General features: G+C 36.2%; 1 protein-coding gene across 2 annotated transcripts; it reads left to right on the top strand.

Annotated features, from left to right (window-relative positions):
* The first annotated feature begins 635 nt into the window (after window positions 1-635).
* LOC127421408 (peptide-N(4)-(N-acetyl-beta-glucosaminyl)asparagine amidase-like) lies at window positions 636-10,814 on the top strand. 2 transcript variants are annotated; one of them, XM_051664437.1, is made up of 11 exons: window positions 636-792; window positions 1,009-1,138; window positions 1,269-1,499; window positions 4,730-4,892; window positions 5,253-5,472; window positions 5,641-5,762; window positions 7,468-7,724; window positions 7,828-8,004; window positions 8,242-8,430; window positions 9,725-9,902; window positions 10,186-10,814. In XM_051664437.1, exons 1-11 carry the CDS (start codon window positions 692-694, stop codon window positions 10,362-10,364), a joined length of 1,947 nt encoding a protein of 648 aa, XP_051520397.1. In that variant the 5' UTR covers window positions 636-691; the 3' UTR covers window positions 10,365-10,814. The 2 variants fall into 2 exon arrangements, with proteins under 2 accessions (XP_051520397.1, XP_051520399.1); XM_051664439.1 differs by having other exon boundaries at window positions 1,009-1,123.
* Window positions 10,815-11,423: the final 609 nt, after the last annotated feature.

Genomic DNA, 11,423 nt, shown 5'->3' on the forward strand with positions numbered 1-11,423 from the left:
CAATCATGGCAATAAAGTACATTGAATGTGAAAATAAATAATTTAAATTGAAAATAGAAATTGATTCGGAGAATCTGACGAATTGGTAAAAAAAAAAACTGTTATTGTTTATTATTATTATTTTCAGTATTATTATTTTAAGAAATATAATATTAAAAATAAAATTTTTACGATTATTATTATTATTTGTATTATTATAATTTTTTTATTGGTCCCAACAAGTGAGTGCAGTAGTCTACTGTTACCTGCTAAGACGAACTCATCTTGTTATTCACTGTAAAAGTATAATTTTCAAGCACAACGTGCCACAACGTAGTAAATAATGAAACATTAATTTTTATTAAAATAACGAACGATTAAAGATTTTTTAGATTTTAAAACTGGACTTTTAAAAGACTTTTATTATGACACCATTTTTGAAGTACTGTTCATTGAGGCCTCTGTAATCGCCTCTACTTCGGTAATTTATTGTTATATTCTGACAGTTTTTTTTTTTTTTTTGCCACAACTTGTATGTAAATTAGTACTTTATTATTTTATTTCCTTATTTATAATTATGTAACAACCAATATCACTATTAATATTATTTGTACTAAATATTAATCAGGCACATAACGGACAGCTATGAAAACAACTTTAAATACAGTCGGCTGCGGGCTATTTACGCGGATGTGTTGAGTCACATTGAGTCATGTCTGGGTCTCAAGGATTCAGAGCTTTGTGTGAAAATCCTACCGGGGTGTTTTTGGACGTCTCCAAATTACTCATTACGTATGCGGATAATATTCTGAGGTAAACTCAAGTGTTTTTGAGACATTAATGAGTGCTAACTGGAATGTTGTTTTGCCTGATCATTAGAAATGTTGTCATACAGACAGTCTGTCCAGTGTCCATCCATATGAACGCTTTTTAGATGCCTCTTATTGCGCACTATCCCAACGATACCACTTATTTTGTATAACTTCATTGTCAGCTTATGGTTTGATCTTGTGTATGTGTGTTTTATAGGAATCCAAATGAGGAGAAATACAGATCCATCCGTATTGGGAACCCAACATTCTCCACCAAGCTTTTGCCTGTGAAAGGAGCAGTTGAATGCCTCTTTGAGATGGGATTTAAAGAGGTTGTTTACCTTCACGTAATGACATGCAGTTCATTAAATAGAAATCTTGAAACGGTATCCCTTTCCTGGGTACAATTAGATGTTTGACAGTGCTTCATGGGTTTTCAAAACGCCATCACATATTATATCTATGTGTCCCTATTAGGCTGAAACCCACCTGCTGTTTCCTAAGTCGGCATCAGTGGAGAGGCTGAGACAGGTGCGGGAGACTATTGTTGCTGAGAGAGACCAGAGACTTGGGGCGAGCAAAGTTGCGTCCAATCCACAAAGTGCCAGAGTTGTTCCAAATCCTGCCCCAGTGCCACCCTCTACTCCTGCAGGCTGGGTATCTGCTGCTGCCCCCCCTATGCCTGCACCAGACAGCCTGCCATTCACTGTAAGATTCTCTGTCATTACGTCTCATTTAGGATGCATTAGAATGCACCAGTATGAATATTTTTGGCTGATGCCGGCCAAACAAAAAATGATTGGCCGATACTGATATTTTGCCATGCACTTTTTGTCATCAGATCACTGTTTAACTTAGGAATTATGCTTTACAAATGTACAATGATGTACAAAAGCTTTTTTACTGTTCTAACAATAAATCATTTCGAATAACTTTTGAATTAAATTAAATTATTATATAAGAGAGCCAACAATGAAAGATAAGAAGTTTAACATATTTAAAAAGATACAAAAATAACTAAATATGATAACATGATGATTAAGAAAACATGTTATTTTGTACTTCTAAAACATGTATGCACTTCTGTTTATGCAGTTCAAAACAACAGAAATCTTGAATTTTACATGTAGGTACGGTTCATAATAGAACATCACAAATTCATATTATGCACATCATGGAAAATTAAAGTTTTTAACCAAAGAAAAACAGCCCCCTCTTAAAATGCTTATTATATTGGTATAATGGATAATGCCGTACATACTGCTAGAGGGCGCCGCTTGCTCACACAGCGCTGACTGAAGCTCTGAATGCATATTATATTTTAAAACATAACCTTTTAAGGTTTAGTAATCTAGCAAGAGCATGTTTCAATTTAAATCTTAATTTAATCAAACATGCTGCATTAATGTACAGTTGAATTCAGACGTTTACATACACCTTAGCCAAATACATTTAAACTCAGTTTTCCACAATTTCTGACATTTAATATTAGAAAATATTCCCTATCTTAGGTCAGTTAGGATCAAGGCCGTAGCAAGTTAATCTGGGCACCCTGACTGTACATTGCTCTGGGCCACTTTCATATTAAAAAATACAGTTTAGAATTTGTTATGAGGCCCCCTGAACCTTTGGGCCCCTAGAATCATTACCACTTTTCACCCCACTTGCTATGGCCCTGGTAGGATCACTACTTTATTTTAAGAATGTGAAATGTCAGAATAATAGTAGAGAGAATTGATATATTTCAGCTTTTATTTCTTTCATCACATTCCCAGTGGGTCAGAAGTTTACATATAATTTGTTAATATTTGGTAGCATTGCCTTTTAAATTGTTTAACTTGGGTCAAACTTTTTGGGTAGCCTTCCACAAGCTTCTCGCAATAAGTTGCTGGATTTTTGGTCCATTCCTCCAGACAGAACTGGTGTAACTGAGTAAGGTTTGTAGGTCTCCTTGCTTGCACACGCTTTTTCAGATTGAGGTCAGGGCTTTGTGATGGCCACTCCAGTACCTTGACGTCTATCCTTAAGCCATTTTGCCACAACTTTGGAGGTATGCTTGGGGTTATTGCCCATTTGGAAGACCCATTTGCGACCAAGCTTTAACTTCCTGGCTGAGATGTTGCTTCAATACTTCCACATAATTTTCCTTCATGATGCCATCTATTTTGTGAAGTGCACCAGTCCCTCCTGCAGCAAAGCACCCCCACAACATGATGCTGCCACCTCCATGCTTCATGGTTGGGATGGTGTTCTTTGGCTTGCAAGCCTCACCCTTTTTCCTCCAAACATTACGATGGTCATTATGGCCAAACATTTGTTTCATCAGACCAAAGGACATTTACCAAAAAGGAAATTTCTCCAAAAAGTAGGATCTTTGTCCCCATGTGCACTTGCAAACTGTACTCTGGCTTTTTTTATGGCAGTTTTGGAGCAGTGGCATCTTCCTTGCTGAGCAGCCTTTCAGGTTATGATGATATAGGACTCGTTTTACTGTGGATCTAGATACTTGTCTACCCGTTTCCTCCAGCATCTTCACAAGGTGCTTTGCTGTTGTTCTGGGATTGATTTGCACTTTTTGCACCAAACTGCGTTCCTCTCTAGGATACAGAATGTGTCTCCTTCCTGAGCGCTATAATGGCTGCGTGGTCCCATGGCATTTATACTTGCGTACTATTGTTTGTACTGATGAATGTAGGACATTCAGGCATTTGGAAATTGCTCCCAAGGATGAACCAGACTTTAGGATGTCCACAATTGTTTTTTTTTTTCTGAGGTTTTGGCTTTTTTGATTTTTCCCATGATGTCAAGCAAAGAGGCACTGAGATTGAAGGTAGGCCTTAAAATACATCCACAGGTACACCTCCAATTAGCCTATCAGAAGCTAATTGCCTAAAGGCTTGACATCATTTTCTGGAATTTTCCAAGCTGCTTAAAGGCACAGTTAACTTGGTGAATGTAAACTTCAGACCACTGGAATTGTGATAGTCAATTAAATGTGAAACAATCTGTTCTTAAACAGTTGTTGGAAAAATTACTCGTGCTATGCACAAAGTAAATTACTTGCGAAAACTATATTTTGCTAATATGTAAGCTGTGGAGTGGTTAAATTTGTGTATGTAAACTTCTGACTTCAACTGTATATTATATAATGCCTTAGAAGTTAAAGTCTGCTGGTTTCAAAGCGTTTTGGATGGTTTCCCTTATGTAGCCTATAGCTAAGTGCCGCCTTCCCAAGTCATGTCCGTTTATGGCGGTTTTTCCACATTAACTTGAGAATAAAACATTTAATATTACATGTTCTTAGGAGTGTCAACCCTTCTGCATATTGTCGCTTTTATTATTTCTACATTGTGCATTTGAATTCAAAGAGTTTTTTACAAAGTGTGTTACTAATTAATTATAAATAAACCGTTGTTTTTTTTTTTTTTTTTTCATATCTGCATTTTCATGCTTATAACCGATATGCCAATGGTTTTAATTTTTGGTCAATAATTGGCCGATAAATATCGGCAGCAGACACACCCCTAGTCTGAATTTCTTTTTCACATAGGGTTAGGGTTTTGTTTATTTGAATTGTTTTAAATATACATATGATTTCCATTATGGAAGTTTTAAGTTAAAATATTCCATCTCTTATCTGTACATTATAAATTAGGTGCAATTATTAGGTAAGAGGCAATAAAACTTATTCTGGGTTCAATACAAGTTAAGCTCTATTGACAGCATTTGTAGCATAACGTTTAGTACTACAACGTATCCCTCTGTTAAAAAAAGCAAAAATCATGGTTCTAGTACGGTACTTAAAATGGAAGTAAACCGGGCAATGCAATAAACATTAAAAATCTCTGAGTACGAGTGTCATACCACAGAATCAGGTGGGAAAAAATTTATTGTTTGAAGATTTGTCGAACTCATTTCACTTATTTTATTTTAATTAGGAAAGCAGTGTATCATTCCTTCGAACTATGCAGTCAAACTTCCAACATGTGATGATCTATGAGAGCCCTGAATTGCAGCAGAAAGCCTTGAGCTGCATACCTCATGAATTGCTCAAGTCCAGAGCTAAAGAACGCCTCAAACAAGCCAAGGATGTAGATCCAGGTAAAGAGATTGTGACAACTTGAGTGAATCAAAGCTTCAGATATGACTGGGTGCACAGCTCCTGGACAGCAGTGCAGTTTAATTTTTGTTTGAAAGCTTTTAATAAAACAAAAAGGAGACCAATAAAGAAATTGTATTAATATAAAATTATTAAACTTTAGTTTTATCCAGATCTTCCTCTATAATGTTTTCAATCTGATTATAAGAAACTGCACTCTGACCCCAGCTTAGCTGGGATATGTGGAAAAAAAAGAATTTCACTGTATATGTGCAAATGTATAATGTGTGATAAATAAAAAAAAAAAAAAAAAAAAATTTGAACTTACAGATGTCTCATAAATCGTTGTGTTTTGCTCTCAGAATGTAGTCTAGGTGAGGAGGACATGTTGGTTCTAGACCTGTTGCAGTGGTTTAAAATGGACTTCTTTTCCTGGGTGGACAGTCTGCCATGTAGCCGATGTGGAGGCAGAACCCAGCCCTCTGGATCTTTGCCCCCCTCAAATGATGACCTGCACTGGGATGCAGGCCGTGTAGAGAACCACTATTGTCAGACATGCCATCTCTCCACCAGATTTCCAAGGTGCACCTAGTTTTTCAGTGTATACTGTCAGGTTTGTCTTCAAATAAGGTCCATAAATCTTTGTCCATTAATGGTTAATTAAATCTGTTTTATTTCTGAGTCGTATGCCTCATTTTCACTATTGTTTTGCTAGAATGCAAAAACACAATCTTTTTTTTATTTGCACAGATACAATCATCCAGAGAAGCTGCTTGAGAGCAGGAGAGGGCGCTGTGGAGAATGGGCAAACTGTTTCACACTGTGCTGCCGAGCCTTAGGACTTGAGGCAAGGTATATCTGGGACAGTACAGGTACAAACCTTGCCAGTTTTACAGCATTACTGCACCACTGTGACTACACCACTTTTATATTGGTCAACCGATATGGGATTTTTAATGGCCAATAACGATATCAAGAGAGCAAGGTGGCTGATGGCCAATTGTGTGTGTGTGTGTTTTATATATATATATATAATATGTGTGTGTGTATATATAATATACACATATACACACACAATTGAATGATAGCAATTGAGACATACACAAAATTGCATATAATAATGAATGTTACAATTGAAAATGTTTGTCCATTTTTAAGACTGTTGGTAGATTTTGGAATTGATCGGCCAATAATCTCAAAATGGATTTTGTTTTGCCATTGCCGATACATCTGTGTATCACTGCACAATTTCACAGAATATGTAAAAATGAGCCCTCACAACATTATGTCTTTAACCTTTGTCCTGCTTTCAAGTCACTGGGGATGGAACTGGGCACAGTTATCCATCAATGTCAAATCTCAAAATGGCAAAATATCTGATGTTTATTTGGCCTGGCCTTTATATATCTGTATATTGCTGCACATTTCCTCATCTAAATATGTAAGAATGACAGCCTGATCTCATAAATGTTACGTGACTGTGTCAACAATTTTGCAAAATGAAATTATGCGATTATTACACATTTCGCTGCAGTATCCCAATGAAATGTCCAGCAGGAGGCGTACCTCCCTAACCTAAAACTTTAACCTAAACCTAACAAATTGTGTTCTAAAAATGCAAATGATAAGTGGACATAACAGACATCCTTACCCTAAACCAACACCTAAACTTAACCGATAGTGTCCAAAAACAAAATGCTAAGTGAAAAGCAAATTTTTCTGAAGCAACCACGTCATTTTGTGTTGCTTCTGTGACACATTCGTCTCACGAGTCAGCTTGCGTGCTTAGCTGGGCTCGAAACGTGGGCTTCCCTGTCAATAGTCCAACATTCTATGAGGTAAGCTACCAAAAGGTTAATCACTTTTGAATAAGTGTGTAAATGTAGGTGGGTCTGTAATACAAGCGTGAAAATTTTTCAAATGATGCGTTACAGTATAAGTGTTTTGATATCATAACATAGCAGAGTATATTAGTAATAGTGCGGGGAATAAAAGTGTTAATAAAGTCATAATCAACAGTCGTAGTCATGGTTTGTGTGAAAGTTAACAAAACACAGTGTTCATTTCACCAGAAAACTTTAACAAAACATAGAATGCTGCATGTAAAACTCAGTTTGTGAAAATGTTGTATTAACGTTCAATCTATGATACTAGGTTGAAAAATTATGTCAGATAACTGGGGACAGAAGCAGGCTCAGTTATCAGTCAATGCCGAAAATCTCAAAATGGCAAAATAACTGCTGATTATTTGGCCTGGCTGATATATATCCGTCTATTGCTGCACATTTCCTCGTCTTAATACGTAAAACTCATTTTGCACAAATGTAGTTATTTTAACGTTCATTCTATGAGACTAGGTTGAAAAATGATGTCTCTAACTTTTGTCCTGCTTTCAAATCACGTGTGGACAGGAGCAGGCACAGTTATCGGCCGATGCCAATAATCTCAAAAACGTCAGATATCAGCCGACTATTTGGCCTGGCCAATATATCTGTCTATTGCTGCACATTTCCTCATCTAAATATGTAAAAATGACCCCTTGCAACATCAGATCTCTAAATTCTGTCTTGCTTTCAGATCATGTGTGGACTGAGGTGTTTTCTAACTCGCAACATCGCTGGCTACACTGTGACCCTTGTGAAAATGCATGCGATAAACCCCTCCTGTATGAAGTAGGCTGGGGGAAAAAACTCTCCTACATCCTGGCATTCTCCAAGGACCAAGTCATGGATGTGACATGGAGGTACTCCTGTAAACACCCAGAAGTCCTGTCCAGACGCACACAGATTCAGGAGAAATGGCTGCTTCATACACTTAATGGCCTCAACACTACGGTATGTTACTCGTTTTCATGCCCTCCTCCAAAGTACAGCACTTTTCATCAGTGCTTGGAAAACAATACTGAATCTGACTGTCTTTACCACTTGATGCCTGTAGAGACAGCAGTCTTTAGGACCAGAGAGGAAGAAAGAGCTGATGCAAAGGCTGCTGGTGGAACTAGTGGAATTTATTTCTCCTAAGACCCCTAAATCTGGAGAGCTGGGTGGCCGCATCTCAGGATCTCTGGCTTGGAGGGCAGCTCGAGGGGAGACTGGAGCAAGTGATGCCAAAGGGGTGAGTTGAATCATTTTGTTTAAATACAGTATTTTTTTTTTATAGAAAGGATATAATGATACACAATTACTAGTTCAGCTATTTTTATATCTGACATTGCTATTTTTCTCTTTGGATTTCATAGCTGTTTGCATTAGTTGACAAATGTGCCTTGGGAGTGACTTTAAAATATTTTCAAATAAGATAAATGCAGTCTTCCTAGTTAAATTAATTTCCTTTATTACTTTTTCTTCCCAGGATGCAGAAGAATGTGTCTTCATTCCTTCAGAATCTGAGAAGCAAACAAAGTTGTTCCACATTTGTTACAATGTGGCCAAAGACTGTTACCTCAGAGTGAGCAATGGCCAAGAGACTCTCTCAGGATGGCAGAGAGGTGCTTGGAGAAAAGAAAACGTGTTCAGGAAAGAGGAGCATGATTGGCAGATGGTTTGTTTCTTTTAGCAGTTCAGGTTTTTAAGATTGAAAAACTTCTTTTTCTTTTTAAAACTCTAAAATCAAACCATAAGTTATTTATTTCTTGGTTCCCACAGTCATGGAAAACCTGGAAATATCAGGGAATTAACAAATGTGATTTTCAGGCCTGGAAAAGTCATGGAAATTAATGAAATCTTAAGTCTCAAGTTTATTTAGTAAAATATGCATTTTTCTAGTAGCTTTTAATAGACTATAAATTATTCTTTGAGTGCAATCTCTAAAATTATTTGTATTTTTATTATATTTATATTCTGATTTACAAGCTCTCGTTTGGATTCAATATCGATTCATATAGGTTTATTTCAGTTATAATGTCCCTTTTGCTTGCATATGAAAGACCTTCTCTCCCAGCTATTGCTGTTAATTATACAGAGGACCTTTTAACTAGGTACATTACGAAAATATTAATTTTACTAATTATATTTTATCAGTTTTTCATCATTAAGTCACGATTTGGCTTTTTGAAAATGAACATTGAAGTATTCAATCAATAAATAACATTTATATTTCATACATCATTTTTGTAACATGTTTGTTTAATTGCATCATTTGTGCTATTTCCAAGTATTTACATTGATTTGTTGAACACGTGCTAAAACCGGTACTGCCTCTAACAAAACTGGCATTTCTGAAAGGAGCGCCTGTAAATTAGCCCATGTATACATGAGACTCGAACAGCTTTGTCTCATCTGTGCGATGAATGATTAGAATTAAATATCTATTTTGTTTTTGGTGTTAAATCAACATTGGTATTAAAAGAGACATTATTCAATGACAAATGGGTCACGTGGATCTCATCTTTGGAAACGCATTACACAGAACAACTTTTACTCGACACGCAGTGAAAGGATTTAGCTTCTGAATACTTCACCACTATACTACACAATCACTGGTGAGTGAAATATGAACATTTTAACCCCATAGCGTGAAATTTGGTTGCAAATGCAAATGATTTCCTCGCATTGTAGGGGAGGGTTGCGCATAGTTATAGATCGATCTTGGGATTTAAGAATCAATATTGAGATCGTTCAAATAAAGATCACGATGCATCGGAAAATCTTTATTTTTACCTACCCTTGTCCTTAGTAATCGCAAACAACTGGAGAAATTGTGGAAATTCATAAATATAAAAAAAATTTGGGAACCCTGATATATATTTGGCATTTTTATCATATCAATCATTGTCCTCAAGAATGTAAACCAGTGTTTTGATGCAATGCTTCCAATACTATTTCTGACATTGTAGGTGTACTTGGCACGAACAGAGGGCTCTTCCTCTGGGAGGATAAGCTGGAAGCTTGACTGCGCTCCAGCAGGAATGAAGATAAAGACCGCATCAGTCAAAGCCTTCAGCCAGACCTTCCATTCAGGCCACGTGCGCTGGAGTTTAAGTTCCGCTCAAACTACCATAGAGTTCCCTGGAGGTATCAGTCTCACTACTTGATACAACAGTTGGTGCCATAAAGTAGATACTGTGTAGGGGGCGTTCACACATGACGTGTGTGTAATGCCGATATGAATGCATTGTCATCACATCACCAATGCAGTGTAAACAAATGGTAGTTTTTACTTTATTCAAAGTACTGCATTGCTAGGGTAAATCATTGCTCTCTTTGCTTAATAGAACTGATTTGACAAATGGTTTGTAATATGATCCCCACTAATTGAGCTTGATATAATACAACAGTAATGGACATGTTTTCACAGATGGTGAACTGCACTCCGCTGCGAGTCTGTCTGGAGGCACGGAGCTGATTGTGGAGGCGGAGCTTACGGGAGGAGAGGGGGACGTGTCCAGCTGGCAGCACGCTCAGCTGTTCAGACAGAGTTTAAAGGAAACGGAAACAGTTTTATTTGAGCTGCAGGTTAAAATGGAACAAATGTGATGAGAGATTTAGGCAGCATTTACAAATCAAAAGAAAATGTGCTACATTTATCTGATTTATCACAGGCAAGAGAAATTAGTTTTAGATTATTTTTAAATGAATCCAAGAAATTTAATCAGATTTTTTAATACCGTGCATTAATGTGTCTATCTGCATGTATTGTTACTGTACATCAAACAGTTGTTTTAGTTTCTTTTTCATTTGTTCTGTACTCACCAGAAATATTTTGTGAAATATGCTATCTAGCAGTTCTGTTTTGCAAATGTATTTTATTGTAATAGATCAGGTACTTTTTGTCATTTTAAATGTGACCAGATTAGGAAATGTATAATATAGCGTTGTTACAGATTTCATTTTGATTTGCAGGTATTACTGTTGCACATATCGAATAAGACTGTACATTGTCCTTTTTAATTCATACGTGTAATTAAATATGACCATGTAACCACACATTAAATTATTGAATTCTTCAGTTGTGTGTGTAACTTTTACACTATACTTGTACCACTTAATAGTGGACAAAGCTTTCCTTATGTGCTGATCAGTCTTTTAAAAAAACTTTGTGTTTGAAGGGCATTTTATTTCCAGTCTTTTACTTCTAAATTAGAATAACATTTATTTTTGTTTCAATTTAGTTTTAAGCAATCTAGTGAAACAATAACAGTGTGTAACCTTCAGCAATCCCAGTACTAAAAAAAACCTTCAAATCTGCTGTAATAGTGAATAATTATAATACAATAATTATAACAGTAAAAAATAAAACTTTCCTTTACTTGTCTGTCAGCTAGGTTGATACACTAGACTATACTACACCACACCAGCAAACGGACTTATCTTCACTGACTCGTGTAATGTAAAAAAATAAAGTTTTACTTGAATAATAAATTGGTAAAAACTTGCCAACACAACTGGCATCTGAATAAATGATAAAATACACGAACAGGTCTTGCAACAAAATGTGATGGTTGTGACAAATTTCTTTTTTACACAATTTCTATATCCTAAAAAAAAAAAAATGTGCAGTTTGTGCAACATTATCCTCTACAAAAACAGTCTAAC

The sequence above is a fragment of the Myxocyprinus asiaticus genome, chromosome 30 (assembly GCF_019703515.2).
Source record: "Myxocyprinus asiaticus isolate MX2 ecotype Aquarium Trade chromosome 30, UBuf_Myxa_2, whole genome shotgun sequence".
Classification (NCBI taxonomy): domain Eukaryota; kingdom Metazoa; phylum Chordata; class Actinopteri; order Cypriniformes; family Catostomidae; genus Myxocyprinus; species Myxocyprinus asiaticus.